The sequence below is a fragment of the Piliocolobus tephrosceles genome, chromosome 1 (assembly GCF_002776525.5).
Source record: "Piliocolobus tephrosceles isolate RC106 chromosome 1, ASM277652v3, whole genome shotgun sequence".
Classification (NCBI taxonomy): domain Eukaryota; kingdom Metazoa; phylum Chordata; class Mammalia; order Primates; family Cercopithecidae; genus Piliocolobus; species Piliocolobus tephrosceles.
The window spans coordinates 30,552,042-30,571,963 of record NC_045434.1 but is presented as its reverse complement, the minus strand read 5'-3'; the positions used below and the strand labels follow the sequence as shown (position 1 = coordinate 30,571,963).

Here is a 19,922-nt window from a genome sequence, read left to right as displayed (position 1 = left end):
AAACAATATATTTACATACTCTCAAGTATGTGAAGTATTCCCACAAGACATTTAACAAAAGGGGGAATATCGTAGTTTTACAGCAGAGAAACTTGGCAGACACAATCCTGTAATCCAAGTTAATCACCAGTGGTAGGACAAATTAGTGTACCTCCTGATGCAATGCACTGAGAAAGACACAGTATTACCTCTGTTGTATTCTCGCCCCCAAAAGGATAACTTGAATCTAATCCTGAAGAAATTTTAGATATACCAAATTGAGAGACATTCTTCAAAATTAACTGGCCTATATGCTTCAAACAAGCCAAAATCATGAAAGAAAAAGAGAGAAACTGTTCCCATCCAAGTACTAACCGACCCTGCTTAGCTTCCAAGATCGGACATCAGGCACGTTCAGGGTGGTATGGCCGTAGATGAGTGGAACTGTTCCACGCCTCAGAAGACTACAGAGACATGACAACTAAATGCAATGTGCGCTCCTGCCCCAGAGAAAGGAGGAAAAAAAACACATTTCTTTCTTTTTTTTTTTTTTTTTTTTTTTTTTTTTTTGTTATAAATTAGTGCTTCCCAAAGCGTGGTCCAGGGACCCTAGGAGATTCAGAAAACCTGTCAGTAGGTATATGAAGTCAAAACGATTTCATTTTATTTATTTATGTTTTGAGACAGGATCTTACTCCATCACCCAGGCTGGAGTGCGGTGGTGCCATCACGGCTCACTGCAGCTTCAACCTTCCAGGCTCAAGTGATTCTTCCACCTCAGCCTCCTGGGTAGCTGAGATTACCGGCACATACCTCCATGCCCAGCTAAGTTTTTGTATTTTTTTTTATAGAGATGGAGTTTAGCCATGTTGCCCAGGCTGGTCTTGAACTCCTGGGCTCAAGCAATCCTCTTGCCTCAGCCTCCCAAAATGCTGGGATTACTAGTGTGAGCCACTGAGGCTGGCCAAAACTATTTTAGTACACAACTATTTTAATACTAATATTTAGATGTTCTTTGGCAAGACTATAAAAGGATTCTGAAACAAAGAAGGTGAAAACCACTGCTTTGATAACCAGGTGTGGTGGCTCCTGCCTGTAATTCCAGCTAGTGGGGAGGCTGAGGCGGGAGGATTGCTTGAGGCCAGGAGTTTGAGACCAGCGTGGGCAGCAGAGCAAGACCCCCGTCTCTAATGGCAACAGAGTGACAACCTGTCTCTAAAAACATTAACTGGATGATTGGCAAAATTAGAATAAAGTTTAGAGATTTTGAAATAGTACTATATTTGAAAATAATGCTGGGCGCAGTGGCTCACGCCTGTAATCCCAGCACTTTGGAAGGCCAAGGCTTATGGATCACTTGAGATCAGGAGCTTGAGACCAGCCTGGCCAACGTGATGAAACCCCATCTCTACTAAAAATACAAAAAAGTTTCCAAGGCATGGTGGCGGGGGCCAGTAATCCCAGCTACTTGGGAGGTTGAGTCATGAGAATCGCTAGAACCTGGGAGGCAGAGATTGGAGTGGGCTAAGATCAGGTCACTGCACTCCAGCCTGGGCGACAGAGTGAGACTCCATCTCAAAAAAAAAAAAAAAAAAAAAAAGAAGAAGAAGAAGAAGAAAAGAATATGGGCCAGGCACAGTGGCTTACACCTGTAGTGAGATCTGTCATCCAGGCTGGAGTGCAGTGGCATGATCTTGGCTCACTGAAACCTCCACCTCCCGGGTTCAAGTGATTCTCTTGCCTCAGCCGCCCAAGTAGCTGAGATTACAGGTGCATGCCACCATGCCCAGCTAATTTTTTTTTGTATTTTTAGTAGAGACAGGGTTCCACCGTGTTGGCCAGGCTGGTCTCAAACCCCCGGCCTCAAGTGATCTGCCCACCTCAGCCTCCCAAACTGCTGAGATTACAGGTGTGAGCCGCCATACCTGGCAGAACACTTTTTAAAAAATACATATAATTTAATTTTTAACATTTGAGACAGGATCTCACTCTGTCACCAAGGCTGGAGTGCAGTGGCATGATCACAGCTCACTGCAGCCTGAATTCCTGAACACAAGCGATCCTCCCACCTCAGCCTCCTGAGTAGCTGGGACTACAGAATCAGGCCACCATGCCCAGCTTATTATTATTATTTTCTGGAGATGGGGGTCTCACTGTGTGGGGTCTCACAGTTGGTTTTGAACTCCTGGCCTCAAGCTTCGGCCTCCCAAAGTGCTGGGATTACAGATGTGAGCCACTGCATCCAGCCTGGATGAACAAATTAAACCCAAACCCTGATGTTATAGTTCTTAACTCCTTGACCTGGTAGTATCTGCATCCTAATCGTTTCCAGCAGATGTTCACCAAATCACCTATATTTCTGCAGAGCCCCTCATCTGCCCTCCTCCAAGGACCTTCTCGGCAACACACAAACCTCACAAATCCTATAAGCTGGAACAATAGGTCTCAACAGCATAGTCCTGAAACCTCAAGGTCTTTGTATTTCTGATTTCTTCTATGGACAACTCTTCCTAAAGATATTCATATGGCCCCTCCATCATTTCATTCTGGTTTCCTAACGATTCCTAAGGGAGGCCTTTTCTACCACATGTTCTCAGATGGTTCCCTACCCATTTCCTCCCACTGCTTCCTATATACCCTTGCCCTGCTATAGTTTTCTCTATGGACCTTATTAACATCTGACTGGCACGTTACATATTTATTTTTTAAATACTGATTTTTTTTTTTTTTTTTTTGAGGAGGCTTGTTCTATCACCCAGGTTGGAGTGCAATGGTGCGATCTCGACTCACTGCAACCTCTGCCTCCCGGGGTCAAGTGATTCTCCTGCCTCAGCCTCCTGAGTAGCTGGGAATACAGGTGCCCGCCACCATGCCCAGCTAATTTTTGTATTTTTAGTAGAGACAGGGTTTCACCAGGTTGGCCAGGCTGGTCTCGAACTCCTGACTTCAGATGATCTGCACACCTCAGCCTCCCAAAGTGCTGGGATTTCATGTGTGAGCCACCACGCTCGGCCCAAAATACTGATTCTTTATGTGATTGCTGCATGTCTCCCCTGAATGGAATCCCAGCTCCAAGAACAGTGTCTGCTGGCACAGATAGCACTCATGTGTTTGTCGAACTCCAGTGGTTGACCAGGAGCCTTTTCAATAGTCTTTAATCTAGGGTGACAGATAAGCCTCTGGGCATTCTGGGGCCCTTTGGGACAGTTCTTGGCAACTGTTAACACTGCATATGGAGGGCTTCAAAGGATCCAGGGTCTGAATCAGCCAAGAACTTAGACACAGCTTCAGCCCAGGAGAGATGTCCTCTCTCATGAACGAAGAGCTCTCTAAAATGCCTATGACTGCAACAACGACAAGGAATCCTTGATCACACAGCAGGAGGCACACACGCCCTGTGAACTCGGTAGCTCAATCCTTGTGATGGTGCTTTTGGCTATTTCAGAAGAGGGAAATGTAAACAAACTTGCCCTTTATCTCTGTTAGTTTGAATTTACCCAATCTCCCTCATAACTAATAAAAGTAACAATACACATAAATATAATTTAGTTTGTTTTTATTTCAGCAGTTGTACGTGGGTTTTTTACCTGCCCTACATTCTGTCTCCTGATCCCCAATAGAGTTTTGCTAAGTATTTCTCAGCTGCTCACACCCCTTAGAAACACACTTGGCATGCACCCCGAGGCCCTGCTCTTCTGTCCCTGTCCCACCACTTCAGGGCTCTGGGGAATGGGGCTCTCTGTGGGCCACAGGTGTAACCACTGTGTTTTCCTTGTCTGCACCAGGGACACCTTGGCGCTCAGATGCCTGAAGGTAGCAGCTTGTCCTCTTCGCCTCCTCTAATTAGATATTTCTCTCTCTCTCTCTCTCTGTCCATAAAGAAAACTATGAGAGAGGGAATTACAGGTAGAGGGCTAGAAGTTTTTGGACATTAGCTATTTCTATCTTCTGATATGGTTAACCAGAAAGAAAAAATCCTGCAGACAAATTTCTCCTCAGTCAGGTATTTCCTAACCAAGTTTGAGGGTACGAACATGCTCTCCTTTTCCTTTTCCTTTTCCTTTTCCTTTTCCATAAAGCTGAGGAAGAGAGTGAGGCAGCGTGGGCAAGAGAGGTGGCTCAGGCTTTCCCTGAGCCTGATTGAACTTTGAAACTTCTCTACTAATTAAACAACACTGGGCTCTACACTTTGCTTAACCCTGGGAACTGGTCATCAGCCTTTGACCTCAGTTCCCCCTCCTGACCAGCTCCCTGCTGCACCCTGGCCTCTGGAACCTCGGTGAGATTTAGAGGAAAGAACCAGTTTTCAGACAGATTGCCTCAGACCACACCATCTCCACTTGCCCAGCCCTGTGGAAGATTAGCGACCATGTATTCCAATGTGATAGGAACCGTAGCCTCTGGAAAAAGGTAAGAGGGGTGAGCTTTCCCCTTGGCTGCCCTCACTGGGTTTTCTGACCTCCAAAGGACTCACAGGAATGACCTCTAACACCTTTGAGAAGACCAGGCCCTCTCCCTGGTAGTTACAGTCAAAGACCAGTTTGGAAGACGTCATTTCAAGCGCCCTCCCTCCCACCTCCCCCCTTGGGGTAAGGCCTTTCCTAAGCCACACCTTGGGTCCCCAGCCTAAGAAACAAGGGGGATGTCATCCCTGGTGTAATGATGCTGTGCAGGACGCCAGCACTCACAGAATCCAGGGGATGCTCCAAGGCGAATCCCCAGGGCCTGCGTACATCCGGGAAGAGAGCAAATGTTACCCACGAGGACCTCCTCACTCCCTGTTTGCTCCTTCTTCCACTCAGATCCACTCCACTCTGCCCCCACCGAAGATCCCAGTGACCTTTGACTAAAGGGCCGAAACTGCTTCCTTTTCTCACAGTGAGAGCTGTCCCTCCCTCAATGTCACACACATTCCTTTCTTCATCTGAGTTGTCACAGGAGGCTAGAAATGGGGCGGTGGCACAACTGTCTTGGTTTTAATTTGTGCTTCACAGCCCTCCCAGGGTCCACTCAGCCTCGAATTGCATTTCCAAATGTAGCTGAAGGACAGAGTGGGCAACCGAAGGCAGTGGAGATGGGAAGATGAATGGCAGGGTCCTCTCCTCTCTCTCTCTGCTACTTCAGCCTGCCTTCCACATCTCCCTTGGTGCCTCTGCTTCTTTCCCGCTTTGCACCTCTGTTCTTGAAAGGGCTGCAGAACTGGACTCAGACCACGCAAGAAGGCAAGTCCCTCTCAGCTGCCCCAGCTTCCAGCCAGCCCCGTGCTTGCCCAGCAGACCACGTCTGTGAATCTGCACTGGGCGCCTCTCTTTCTCTCCCAGGAGAAGATGGGAAGATCCAGTACCCACGGACGGACTCCCTTCTGTACACCCAGGGACCCTAAACCAGTTGGAGGCAGCCCACCCTTGTCTTATCTACAAAAAATATTACAAGAGACTTTATCTCTTGATTTGCTTCATCCAGTGTCCCAACTACCTCATTTTTTTAAAATGTGAAATTAACTTCGTTTACCTTCATTGAATCCATGTTGGAGACTATTAAAAATTCCAGGCAATAAAAAAGGATGAGAGGCTGAACTAAAGCAGTGGCAATAACTGGTGAAAGAGTAAAAAAAAACAGAACTGATTGACTCTGGGGTTTGACTAAATGAGGAGGAGAGAGAGGAATTCAGGGTGATTCTCGGGTTTCTGTACTGAATTCACTGAGTCCATTAACTGGGCTGGAGGACACGAGGAGCAGGCACTTCATGGAGAATTAATTACCAGGTCACTTTGTCCCTGTTTCCCTAAAGAACTTGTAGGAGTTTCTGGTGGAATTGTCCAGCAAATAGTCAGTCTGGAGCTCAGTGGAAGGGTTAGGGCTGGAGCTAGATATGTGGGAATCTTCAGCACACAGATGTTGCCATTGTTTTGTTGTTGTTGTTGTTGTTGTTTTGAGACAGAGTCTCACTTTGTCCACCAGGTTGGAGTGCAGTGGTGCAATCTCAGCTCACTGCAATCTTCACCTCCTGGGTTCAAGCAAGTCTCCTGCCTCAGTCTCCCTAGTAGCTTGGGACTACAGGTGTGCACCACCACACCCAGCTAAGTTTTGTATTTTTAGTAGAGATGGGGTTTCACCATGCTGTTCAGGCTGATCTTGAACACCCAACCTCAAGTGATCTGCCCGCCTCAGCCTCCCAAAGTGCTGGGATTACAGGCGTGAGCCACCGCGCCTGGCCAGATATTGCCTTTGCTCCATCCATTTCTTCTTACCTCTCTTGTGTTGCTGAAATCTCTCTGTTGCACCTATCAGTCCTTCCCCAAACAGTTTCTGTAGGTGACTCCCCCTACCGCCCTGACTCTTCACTGGGCACTAAAGTTCCCAGCCGATTTTTTTAGGCACGCATGTTCCATGTCACAAACAGGAAGCTTTGCACTCTTTTTTCTCCCAGCATGGGGAAATTGAGCACATAATACTTCAAATAGCCATCAGTTGATTCTAATTCCAACATGACCATGTTCAGGCAACTGAACTATCCCCTGGCAAGTTTAGGACTGAACCTGTTCTAGGTTCAGCCTGGACCCTTGTACTTTCTCTTGGCCACACCAGGTGGGCTGGAATCCTCTGCTTTACTGAGGCAACCCTGTGGTGGGCAGTGGGGCTAGGGGTTGCAGCCTAGCTTAACTCAGCATTTCGCCCCCTTGCAGGAAGGTTTATCTTCTGTCCTTGCTACTCGTTGGCCTCTGGGACTGTGTGACCTGTCATGGGAGCCCTGTGGACATCTGCACAGCCAAGCCACGGGACATTCCCATGAATCCCATGTGCATTTACCGCTCCCCGGAGAAGAAGGCAACTGAGGATGAGGGCTCAGAACAGAAGATCCCCGAGGCCACCAACCGGCGCGTCTGGGAACTGTCCAAGGCCAATTCCCGCTTTGCTACCACTTTCTATCAGCACCTGGCAGATTCCAAGAATGACAAGGATAACATTTTCCTGTCACCCCTGAGTGTCTCCACGGCTTTTGCTATGACCAAGCTGGGTGCCTGTAATGACACCCTCAAGCAACTGATGGAGGTATGACCCAAAGGTCTTCTGCCCAGCCACCTTGCTAGGAGCACCTTTGGGGCTTGCATAGGTCCAAGTCCAGTGACTCCTCAACCAACACTGCAGGCCACTAAAAGCGCTCTTTATGCATTACGATTCCCTTTGAATCACTACTTCATGTGTTATAATTCCCTTTGAAAACCATTTTTCAAAAAATTAGCCAAGGAATTACCACCTGGATATCTGCTTTTTAAATCCTGGTTTCCTCCTTTGAGCAACTTTGCAATGGGGGAGGGCTTCTATCTCTTTCAACTTCTCTCTTTAGTAATTTTTTCATCTATATGTTTACTCACTCATTTGATCATTATTTATTTATTCATTCAGCACTTCCTCTGTGCCAGGCAATGTGTTGTGCCAGTCCCTCCTCTGGCAGAAGAAGAGGAGCTTTACCATCTGGTGACATCAGGCAAATGGGCTCTTGTGGAAAAAAATTCTAGGATATTATTATGAGTATTATTATTTTTTTGAGATGGAGTCTCACTCTATTGCCCAGGCTGGAGTGCAGTGGTGCAGTCTCGACTCACTGCAACCTCCACCTCCCGGGTTCAAGCAATTCTCCCACCTCAGCCTCCTGAGTAGCTGGGATTACAGGCACACGCCACCACGCCCAGCTAATTTTTGTATTTTTAGTAGAGATGGGGTTTCACCATGTTGGTCAGGCTGGTCTCAAACTCTTTTTTTTTTTTTGAGAGGGAGTCTCGCTTTGTCACCCAGGCTGGGGTGCAGTGGTGCAATCTCGGCTCACTGCAACCTCCACCTCCCGGGTTCAAGCAATTCTCTGCCTCAGCCTCCTGAGTAGCTGGGATTATAGGCGCCTGGCACCATTTTGTATTTTTAGTAGAGACAGGGTTTCACCATGTTGGCCAGGCTGGTCTTGAACTCCTGACCTCGTGATTCATCTGCCTTGGCCTCCCAAAGTGCTGAGATTATGGGCATCAGCCACTGCGCCCGGCCTCAAACTCTTGACTTCAAGTGATCTGCCCGCCTTGGCCTCCCAAAGTGCTGGGGTTACAGGTGGGAGCCACCACACCCAGCCTAGGATGGTATATTGAGACCAGGGGCCCAGGAAAGCCAAGAGAAGCCTCAAGGACATGAGAGTGTTTTCTGGCTCTGGGAAGTATGGATCATTTCAGCTCAGTGACTTAGTTCCCACCCCCTTTTCCCCACTGCCTTTTCTGGGAGGGAAGTAGGGCATGATAAGATGAAGCGTCATGGATTGATTGATCACTATTGGCCTCTGGGGCTATGATAAGTCATGGATGGAAACCCTAGATCTTTAATCTGTCCTTGGCTTGGCTGCCTGACTGTCTTTCTTCAGGTTGGATCACACTTTGGAGGCAGAGTTCATCAATAGGGAGGCATGAATCCCTTGAAGATGGTATACAGTGCTTATTTGGACTTGGACACTAAAGTCTGTGGGTCTTAGAAGGGTTCCTTCTATTCTAGCGGTCAGTTTCCATGGAACTTCATCACCTTTGCTCAGGGCTCTGGGATGAGTTAACCCAAGTCTTCACTCCCCGAAAGAAACTGTAGGTTTAAAAACCCTTAAGACACTTAGTACTGCCTTCTCTGGGCCCTTCAGTCATTTTTGTATACATTGGTACTGGTCTCAAAGCACTTCCATATCTCTCATGTCTCTGTCCCCAAGTAAGATCTTAAATGGAACCCTTCCTACAAGAAGAACAGAACACTGCTTCCAAACCACGCATGTTCCTTGGGTCCTCCCCTCTACACAAACGCCATGTGTTCGAAAGCAGGGTGAGACGGAATCTCTCTGGAGAAAAGAGAAATTCAGCACCAAGCTTTTGATCAAAAGTATAATCCCCCCCCACAAAAAAAAGTGCCTGTTGGAACAAAATCAGGAAAACCAAAGGCAGAGAACAGATAAAACCAAAAGGCCTTTTGTAGCCTGAGGAGAAAGCACGGGAAGGGCAGGAGGGGAACAGCCTCACCCATTTGCCTCCCAAATGGGTGGGCACTGGGGGATTCCATCTTCATAGCATGGATGACTTCTAAGTCGTTTTCAACCCTGAGACTCTTGGATTCTGGGCCTGTTTAATCCCTTGCTGATAGATTCACTCTTCCTTTTTCACCCCTACCACCAGTATCCCAGAGCCTCCATGAGCAGCTGGCCCCAGGAGATGCCACAAAAGTGTTTGCGACAAGAAAGGACACTGTCCTGATTCTCTTTGTCCAGAATCACCAAGAGGACTTTTCCCATTCCAGCAAGAAAACATCTGTGTGTTGATCTAGAGCCCTTTAGAGACTTTAGTGGAGACCTAGTCTCTCTTTTTCCCTTTTTCCTTCCTACCCTTCATTCTTCTTTTATCCCTTTATTCATCAGAACACAAGAGTTGAGCATTTATGCTGTCCCAGGTACTGTGCTTGAAGGAGTTCACAACTGAGGTGGCTATTAGTCAGAGACTGACCAGCCTGTGCTCACCACCCATGTTAGCCAGGCTGCCCACCAAACTCACCACCATTTTTTTGACTTCTGTAGGTATTTAAGTTTGACACCATATCTGAGAAAACATCTGATCAGATCCACTTCTTCTTTGCCAAACTGAACTGCCGACTCTATCGAAAAGCCAACAAATCCTCCAAGTTAGTATCAGCCAATCGCCTTTTTGGAGACAAATCCCTTACCTTCAATGAGACCTACCAGGACATCAGTGAGTTGGTATATGGAGCCAAGCTCCAGCCCCTGGACTTCAAGGTGAGTTGCAGATGTTACCCCTGAACTCCGAGTTCTTCCTCTCCACTCAGAGATTGAGGAGGTGGAGAAACAGCATCCAAATTCACACTGCTTTGCTGCTGAAGACTGTTGGAGGGCTGACTACAAGTCAGAAGCCCTGGAATAGTTATTCTTACTTGAAACCTGAGAAATCAATGGTATCCATGCTTAGCTTGTAGTGACTGCCCAGGAAAACGTGAATAAATAATCAATTCTTCATTCCATCCACCAACTTCAAATATATACCAAAGGGTGTTTTGAAGGTGCCAGTCCTACAAGATATCTTACTTAATTTGAACAGTTATCATGGTCAAATAAAGTTGGTACATGATGCATGTTATATTCTCCTCTTGGAGATTCATGAAGAACACGGGCCTATGAAGGTTCTGAGAAACTCCGCAACAAATCTGTTGGCCTTATTCAATCAGCATTCCTCAAATGTATTTGACTGCACAGGCATTTCTCTCCTTCATATAACCTGCCAACCCCATATAACCTGCAATCATTCATTGCTTTCCCTGGAACATGCCTTGGAAACTCTACTTTTGTGAGTTCAGGTTTTCCAAAGTCAGAGAAAATAATATTTTATCTTATTTTTCCCAGACTGTTTTCGTCTTCCTTCTTTTCCTTGATTTCTTCCTATTTCTTTTTGTTCTTTTTCTTCTGATAATATTTATTAACTACAGGAAAAATTCATGGAACTACATTAGATATGTGAGGTTTCCCCAATTTGGATTAGAGCGATGGCTTCTTAATCGAATGGTGGGAAAGGGCAGAGGGATGGTGAGAAAAATAAAACTCTGCCTGGGAAAATGGGGAAGCCAATTGAATAGCACAGGTGAGTAGGTTTATTTTCTGTTCTCCTCAGGAAAATGCAGAGCAATCCAGAGCGGCCATCAACAAATGGGTGTCCAATAAGACCGAAGGCCGAATCACCGATGTCATTCCCCCGGAAGCCATCAACGAGCTCACTGTTCTGGTGCTGGTTAACACCATTTACTTCAAGGTACTCAGAATGACCCTGGAGAGACCCCGGCGACTTCCTCTTACTCTTCAGTTTACCCCCCCCCCCAGCTTTTTTTTTTTTTTTTTGAAACGCGCATCTCGGCTCACTGCAAGCTCCGCCTCCCAGGTTCCCGCCATTCTCCTGGCTCAGCCTCCCGAGTAGCTGGGACTACAGGCGCCCACCACCGCGCCTGGCTAATTTTTTGTATTTTTTTTTAGTAGAGAAGGGGTTTCTCCGTGTTAGCCAGGATGGTCTCGATCTTCTGACCTTGTGATCCGCCCTCCTCGGCCTCCCAAAGTGCTGGGATTACAGACGTGAGCCACCGCGCCTGCCCCCGCTCCCGCCCTTTTTTTTTTTTTAAATGGTGAGACCGAAGCCCTGAGAGGGCAAATGGACTGCCTAAAGCTACACAGGTCAGCAGGGCAGGTCAATCCAAATGGGCAAAAAAAGCCTAAGGACTACATGAACAGATTCCGACAGTAGAAGGCAGAGAGCTGAACCAACTTCTCCAAAGCGCCTGCTTCTGCCTCCTTGTCCCTGCCTTATTTCTTCTTTGCCTCCATTTATTTTATTTTATTTATTGTTTAAATACGGAATCCCACTCTGTCACCCAGGCTGGAGTGCAGTGGCACAATCACAGCTCACTGCAGCCTTGACCTCCCAGTGATCCCAGCCATCCCAATGATCCTCCCACCTTGGCCTCCCGACAGGTGCATGCCACCATAGGAGGTGAAGTTTTTGATTTTTTTGTATGCCACAGCCCAGGTTGGTCTTGAACTCGTGGGCTCAAGCGATCCTTCTGCCTTGGCCTCCCAAAGTGCTGGGATTACAGGCATGAACCACCACATGCGGCCAGCTTACCCTCTTTAACACTACTGGGCATGTGTAGGTAGATCCTTTCTGAGAAATGGTCCATGCATGGTCTGGGCAGACATAAACATTTGCTGAGAGCCCAGAACCGTTTGAACCATGGCTGCTGGGCTACCGTCCAGGGAGGTGTGGTAGTGTCCCCAGGCTGACGGCAGAGTGGGCATGCAAACAAACCCATCATGTCCCACTGCAAGGTGTGCCAGTGACAAACTCTCATATATATGTGATTCTGCTGTCCAGTTAACTCCATTTTGAAAACTGGAATGAAATGACAGAGTCAATGTGTTCACAATCTTCAGCGCTGCAATTTTTTCCCCGTCACCTGGAGCAGCTTCTACAATGAATCAAAGTTCCCTTTGCCTAAATTTTAGTTTTTAAAATTTATTTTTATATATTTTATATTTTGGTTTTTGTTTTGAGATGGAGTCTTGCTCTTGCCGCCCAGGCTGGAGTGCAATGGTGCAATCGGCTCACTGCAACCTCCGCCTCCCAGGTTCAAGCAATTCTCCTGCCTCAACCTCCCAAGTAGCTGGGATTACAGGCGCACACCGCCATGCCCAGCTAATTTTTGTATTTTTAGTAGAGATGGGGTTTCACCATGTTGGCCAGGCTGGTCTTGAACTTCTGACCTCAGATGATCGGCCTGCCTTGGCCTCCCAAAGTGCTGGGATTACAGGCATGAGCCACTGCGCCTGGCCTATTTTATCTTTTTAAAAAATGTTTTCTTGCCTGTAGTCCCAGCTACTCGGGAGGCTGAGGCAGGAGAATGGCGTGAACCTGGGAGGCGGAGCTTGCAGTGAGCTGAGATCGGGCCACCGCACTCCAGCCTGGGCGACAGAGCGAGACTCCATCTCAAAAAAAAAAAAAAAAAAAAAAAAAGTTTTCTTTCCTGTAAAATCCAGGTTTAGCTTAAATCTTCTGAGCTTCTAGGTGACAGGCTCACCTCAGACTTAGGGGAGGTGCTATTATTTACTGATGCAGAAGGCCTTGTTTTCCTCAGAGTAGTGTTCTGAAGACTGTGTCAACTTGATTACATTTGGGAAGGCAAAGGAAGAGGGGAGTGGGAATAAGCAGACCGCTGACACTCAGGAGGCAACCAGTTTGAGGCGGGTAGAATTGTGGCATACTTTGCCTGTCCTGGGACGTGCCTCCCGGTACATTATTCCCTCCCACAGGGCCCAGGGGATTAGCCAGTCGCTGCTGCTGTCAGTCGCTCTGTTTCTTACGGTTTTCCCCTCTCCAAGGACAGAGCAGACTGTATTTCCACCATGTGAATTTGCCCTTTACAGTTTGCAGAACAATTCGACATTTATTAGCCCTCCTGATTCTCACATCACAAATGAAACCTGGGCCACTCAGACAGATTACTTAATTTTAAATACTGACTCTTCCATTTCTGACCATGTGAACTTGGGTGAGTTACCCGAGATCTTTCTATGCTCCAATTTCTGCATCTATAATGTGGTAATAAGGATACATCTACCACATAGGGATACTGAGGTAGTTACTGCATGTAAATAAGGTGTAAGTTAAATGCTTAGAAAAGTGCCTGGCAGGCAGTAAGCATATTCTATAAATATTAGCTATCACCGGCTCCTAGTTTTACAGATAAGAAACCACTACTCAGAAGAGTTAAATGGGCCAGGCATGATGACTCACACTTGTGATCCCAGCACTTTGGGAAACTGAGGCAGGAGGATCACTCAAGCACAGAAGATCAAGATCAGCGTGGGCAGCACAGGGAGATCCTGTCTTTACAAAAACTAAAAAAGTTAGCTGGGCATGGTTACACACACCTGTAGTCCTAGCCACCTGGGAGGCTGAGGTGGAAGGATAGCTTGAGCCTGGGAGGTTGAGGCTGCAGTGAGCCATGAGCTTGCCATTGTATCACTCCAACATGGGGCACAGATTGAGACCCTGTCCCCCCACCCAAAAAAGAAGAGTTAAATGGCTTGTCCCCAAATTACAGAGCTAGAAAATGATAAAGAATGGTAATTTTCAAAAGTCTGTCTTCTATCTCAGGGTCCCTCCCAGTTTGAAAAGGAAGTCAGTCAGGGCTTATCCTCTGTTACCTGTGTCTGTGTCTGGCAGGGCGCAGGACTTTGGAGGTTGGCCCTTAGAAAAGAGGTTGGTGGGGCCGGGCGCAGTGGTTCAGGCCTGTAATCCCAGCACTTTGGGGGTGCCAAGGAGGGTGGATCACCTGAGGTCAGGAGTTCGAGACCAGCCTGACCAACATGGCGAAATCCTATTTCTACTAAAAATACAAAAAGTTAGCCGGGCGTGATGGCAGGTGCCTGTAATCCCAGCAACTTGGGAGACTGAGGCAGGAGAATTGCTTGAACCCTGAGGCAGAGGTTGCAGTGAGCCGAGATTGTGCCATTACACTCCAGCCTGCGCGACTAGAGCAAAACTCCGTCTCAAAAAAAAAAAAAGAAAAGAAAAGAGGTTGGTGGAAGGCAGACAGCACAAGGCAATTAGATTTAAACTCAAGAAGAGACTTGCAGAGAGGCCTGTAGATTGTTCTTGGTTTTGGTTTTATTTTTCTGATTATAAAAGCAAACATTCACTGCTGAAAATCTGGGGAAATACAGAAAAGTACACAAAGGAAAACCTTCTCATAATTCCATCATTCTGATACAGTCATTATTAACCTTTTTGTGCATATTCCTCCAGTCTTGTTTCCAAATAATTATACTTATATATTAATGTAACACTATAATATGAATATGTCTTGTGTCAATAAATATCCTCCTATGAAGGTTTTTGTTCTCACTTTGTGATTCTCTTCCAGGGCCTGTGGAAGTCAGAGTTTAGCCCTGAGAACACAAGGATGGAACCGTTCTACAAGCCTGATGGAGAGTCGTGTCCAGCGTCTATGATGTACCAGGAAGCCAAGTTCCGTTATCGGCGCGTGGCTGAAGGCACCCAGGTGCTTGAGTTGCCCTTCAAGGGTGATGACATCACCATGGTGCTCATCCTGCCCAAGCCTGAGAAGAGCCTGACCAAGGTGGAGCAGGAACTCACCCCAGAGGTGCTGCAGGAGTGGCTGGATGAGTTGGAGGAGATGATGCTGGTAGTCCACATGCCCCGCTTCCGCATTGAGGACGGCTTCAGTTTGAAGGAGCAGCTGCAAGACATGGGCCTTGTCGATCTGTTCAGCCCTGAAAAGTCCAAACTCCCAGGTTTGTCTAGGAAGGAGTTTCCTCCCTGCTCTACCCACAAGGTAGTCTGACCAAAAGTGGAAGAGTTGGAGAAAGAATAGAAAGGAGCAACAAGTCAGGACTCCTGGATTCTGATCCTAGTTTCTACTGCTAACTTGTGGACATCTCTTTTCCTTTTGAGGCCTCCGTTTCCTCTTCTGTAAAAGGGAAGTTCGTTCTTGGATCTCCATGGGCCCAGCCATCACTGGTGCCCTGCGAGTCTGTATCAGGTACAGGAGATGGGACCAGGTGGAGAGGAATTTGAAAGGGCATTGGAATTCAGAGCAAAGACACAGATATTAAGAGCTGGAGAAATTTGGTTCCCATTACACAGGCCTCACTGACGTTTATTATCATTATTCTTATTATTATTTGAGACAGAGTCTCACTCTGTTGCCCAGGCTGGAGTGCAGCAGTGTGATCTCGGCTCACTACAACCTCTGCCTCCCGGGTTCAAGCAATTCTCCTGCCTCAGCCTCCTGAGTAGCTGGGATTACAGGCCTGCGCCACCACGCCTGGCTAATTTCTGTGTTCTTAGTAGAGACGGGCTTTCACCATGTTGGCCAGGATGGTCTTGAACTCTTGACCTTGTGATCCACCTGCCTCGGCTTCCCAAAGTGCTGGGATTACAGGCGTTAGCCACTGCGCCCAGTGCATTAAAGTATCTTTTAAAGAAGTTGGCTGGCCACGGTGGCTCACACCTGTAATCCCAGCACTTTGGGAGGCCGAGGTGGGAGGATCGTCTAAGCCCACGAGTTTGAGACCAGCCTGGACAACATAGTGAGGATGGTCTCCACAAAAAATAAAAAAAATTATCCAGGCACGGTGGTGCACACCTGCAGTCCTGGCTTCTTGGGAGGTGGAGCTGGGAGGATTGCCTGAGCCTGGGAGGTCAACACTGTAGTGTACTGTGATCACACCACTGCTTTCCAGACTGAGCAACAGAGTGAGGCCCTATCGCTAAATAAATAAATAATATAATATAATAAGCTTCTGATGTTAAGTAATTAGATTTATCTTTATCGGGCTTCTTTTTGTTTTTTTTTGAGATGAAGCCTCCCTCTTGTCCCCCAGGCTGGAGTGCAGTGGTGTAATCTCAGCTCACTGCAACCTCCGCCTCCTGGGTTCAAGTGATTCTCCTGCCTCAGCCTCCCAAGGAGCTGGGATTACAGGCGCCTGCCACCGTGCCCGGCTAATTTTTGTATTTTTAGTAGAGACAGGGTTTCACCATGTTGGCCAGGCTGGTCTTGAACTCCTAACCTCAGGTGATCTACCCGCCTCGGCCCCCCGAAGTGCTAGGATTACAGCTGTGAGTCACTGCACTATTGGGCTCTCTTTAAGCTAGTTTAGAAAACTAAAAATGTTGCCAGACTGGAAAGAAAGATGTTCTGTCTGGATGGAGTGAGTTTTTTTCCGTAAGAACAGAGTCTTGCCCTTTCTCTCTCCCACAAAGAGCTGAAGCCTGAGAATGAATTATCAGGAGCCACGCCGAACAAGCCCAAAATAGTTTATTATTATTATTATTATTATTATTGTTTTTTGAGATGTAGTTTTGCTCTTGTTGTCCAGGCTGGAGTGCAGTGGTGCGATCTTGGCTCATTGCAACCTCCGCCTCCCAAATTCAAGCGATTCTCCTGCCTCAGTCTCCCAAGTAGCTGGGATTACAGGCATTCGCCACACCTGGCTAATTTTTGTATTTTCATGGTAGAGACAGGTTTCACCATATTAGTCAGAGTGTCTCAAACTCCTGACCGCAGGTGATCTGTACGCCTTGGCCTCCCAAAGTGCTGGGATTACAGGTGTGAGCCACTGCACTCGGCCCCCAAAGTACTTTATTATTTTTAACACATATTCATTGTGAGACTATGATTAGGTGAAGATTTAGGATTTCTTCTTACGTTTCAAAAAGCCCCAAAGGATCTCTTAATTCAAACTGAATTCCCATCTGTGAGTTGAAGCCAACTTTCTCCCATCTCACAAAGCCTTCTCCGGTCTTCCTTCCAGGTATTGTTGCAGAAGGCCGGGATGACCTCTATGTCTCAGATGCATTCCATAAGGCATTTCTTGAGGTGAGTACACCTCCCGACTCTCTCTTCCTATGCTACTTTTCCGCCACTTTATTATTCAGTATTTCATGTGATTTCTAACTCGAGTTCTTGCTCCACTAGCTCTTAGGGTACAGACAGGAGATGCATGCACAACAGAACACACATGTGGAAAAGGCCTGTTTCCAGTGTTAAGGCCTGCAAAAGGCCTCCACAAGGCCTGCTATAATACAGCCCTCCCCGAAACCCTCATGGTGTGATTGTTCTGCCCTCCTTCCCACTACCTCTTCTGCAGCAGGTCAAGCGGGAACACAAATATTTAGGAGGGTGATATAGGAAAAGAAGCCAGCAAAGGCCATCAAGAAGGAATTTACAGGATGAGGAGAACCAGAAGAGTATGGGGTCGCAGAAACCCAGGGAGAAGTTTTTTTTTTTTTTTTTTTTTTTTGAGACGGAGCTTCGTTCGCTCTTTGCCCAGGCTAGAGTGCAATGGCACGAGAGCTCACTGCAACTTCTGCCTCCCGGTTCAAGCAATTCTCCTGCCTCAGCCTCCTGAGTAGCTGGGATGACAGGCACGCATCACCATGCCTGGCTAATTTTTGTATTTTTAGTAGAGACAGGGTTTCTCCATGTTGGTCAGGCAGGTCTTGAACTCCCGACCTCAGGTGATCCACCTCCTTGGCACCCCCAAAGTGCTGGGATTACAAGCATGAACCACTGCACCCAGCCAACCCAGGGAGAAGTTTTAAGAAAATGGATAGCATCTAGTAAGAAGACTCCAGGGCTAGGCGTGGTGGTTCACACGTGTAACCCCAGTACCTTGGGAGGGTGAGATGGAAGGATCACTTGAGCCCAGGAGTTCGCAACCAGTCTGGGCAACATAGTAGACCTTGTCTCTACCAAAAAGTCTTAAAAAAAAAAAAAAAAGTTTGGAGACTGCCCATAGTTTACCTTTCTCTGATGACAGAATAGTGTGGCCACATGCCTAATGGTAATGGATGAAGAGCAAATGGAAGGTAAGAAAGGGAAGCTGGTGAGTGTGCATCAGTGTCTTAAAGTGTGCTCCAGACAACTAGAGTACTAGACTACACTGGAGGAAATGAAAAGGTGGTCAAATAAATGTATATCCTCTCGTGAGAGATGAACAGTACACACTGGCATGCTGAGGTCTGAGAAGTCCCACAGTAAAGAAAACAGTTGAGCCGGGCACGGTGGCTCACGCCTGTAATCCCAGCACTTTGGGAGGCTGAGACGGGCGGATCACGAGGTCAGGAGATCGAGACCATCCTGACTAACACGGTGAAACCCCGTCTCTACTAAAAATATAAAAAAATTAGCCGGGTGCGGTGGCGGGCGCCTGTAGTCCCAGCTATTTGGGAGGCTGAGGCAGGAGAATGGCGTGAACCCGGGAGGCGGAGCTTGCAGTGAGCCGAGATTGCACCACTGCACTCCAGCCTGGGCGACAGAGCGAGACTCCGTCTCAAAAAAAAAAAAAAAAAGAAAACAGTTGAATATCACTTAACCTAGTGTTCCCCCAGCTGAGGTGTGCATGGAACCCTGTGTTAGAGTAATAGCTGTGTACAGCCTGTGGAACTTCTGGTTCTAGTTGTTCTCAAGCAAACACTAAACTATGGACCAACAGCAGCAGTCATCTGGGGAGTTTTATCTTTGGAGATTCTGGGATGGGCCCTGAGAATCCGTGTACGTACTGAACTCCTCAGGGGATTCTTACGCACAATGAGATTTGGGAACCACTGGTATAGACTATTCTTTGCGGGAGCCAGGCTGTGAGGGAAAGGAGATGGGACGATGGTAGAGAAGTTCCTAGAATTGAAGAAATCGAAAAGAATGAAGGTTGTAGTCAAAAAGAAAGGTTTCAGAGGATGGTGCTAGCAAATATAGATCCAGGGATCGAGCTCAGTAGGAAATGCCTGGTTCAGAGGAAAGTGGAATTTTAACGGGAGTGAGGAAATGTGATAACTTGAAAGAACACAAGGTTATAGTCTGAGAAAAGGATGCTATTAATATAATTTCAAAGGTAGAGCAGTTCTGAGATGGCAAGTCCAGGGTGTAGCCATGGACAGGTTTGCTGACGTGGTAATGCTCATTAGGTGTGAGGAGATGAAAGAAATGGGAGGCTACGGTGTTGAATGGGTCTCCTACTGAGATTTTTTTCTTCTTTTTTTTCATTGAGATGGAGTCTTGCTCTGTCGCCCAGGCTGGAGTGCAGTGGCATGATCTCAGTTCACTGCAACCTCCGCCTCCTGGGTTCAATGGTCTCAAACTCCTGACCTCAAGTGATCCACCTGACTCGGCCTCCCAAAGTGCTGGGATTACAGGCATGGGCCACCGTGCCCAGCCTACTGAGATAATTTAATTGTCTCAAATGATAGCAGGAGTTGGGGTGGACAGAAAGGCTACGTGCAAAAATCCTCATTGTGGGGATATAGTCTATAAGACAATGGATGTCAATGACCTTTAAGACAATAGCAAGAGTAGAGGTATTGAGATCAGAACAAGGGATTTTACCAGTGCTGCATTAATGGTTTTGGAAGTTAAGATGACACTGCTCACACCCTCTTTCATATGGATTTTTGGAAGAAAGAAAGGAAGACTGCAAGGGAAATTGAGTCCTCAGGGTTTTAACTCTCACTGAATATCCCCTTGTAAGGACTCCAATTAGAAGTGGTCAACTCGGCTGGGCGCGGTGGCTCAAGCCTGTAATCCCAGCACTTTGGGAGGCCGAGACGGGCGGATCACGAGGTCAGGAGATCAAGACCATCCTGGCTATCACGGTGAAACCCCGTCTCTACTAAAAATACAAAAAACTAGCCGGGCGAGGTGGCGGGCGCCTGTAGTCCCAGCTACTTGGGAGGCTGAGGCAGGAGAATGGCGTGAACCCGGGAGGCGGAGCTTGCAGTGAGCTGAGATCCGGCCACTGCACTCCAGCCTGAGCGACAGAGCAAGACTCCGTCTCAACAAAAAAAAAAAAAAAAAAAAAAAAG

General features: G+C 47.2%; 1 protein-coding gene across 1 annotated transcript in view; it reads left to right on the top strand.

Moving 5' to 3' along the window:
• Positions 1 to 4,236: 4,236 nt before the first annotated feature.
• Positions 4,237 to 19,922, top strand: part of SERPINC1 (serpin family C member 1) — a 17,095-nt gene continuing 1,409 nt past the window's right edge. The window contains exons 1-6 of the mRNA XM_023207035.1: positions 4,237 to 4,389; positions 6,666 to 7,032; positions 9,563 to 9,778; positions 10,665 to 10,802; positions 14,464 to 14,854; positions 16,877 to 16,941. Of these exons, the coding sequence (XP_023062803.1) occupies positions 4,349 to 4,389; positions 6,666 to 7,032; positions 9,563 to 9,778; positions 10,665 to 10,802; positions 14,464 to 14,854; positions 16,877 to 16,941 (1,218 nt within the window). The 5' untranslated portion in view covers positions 4,237 to 4,348. The remainder of the gene's footprint in view (positions 4,390 to 6,665; positions 7,033 to 9,562; positions 9,779 to 10,664; positions 10,803 to 14,463; positions 14,855 to 16,876; positions 16,942 to 19,922) is intronic.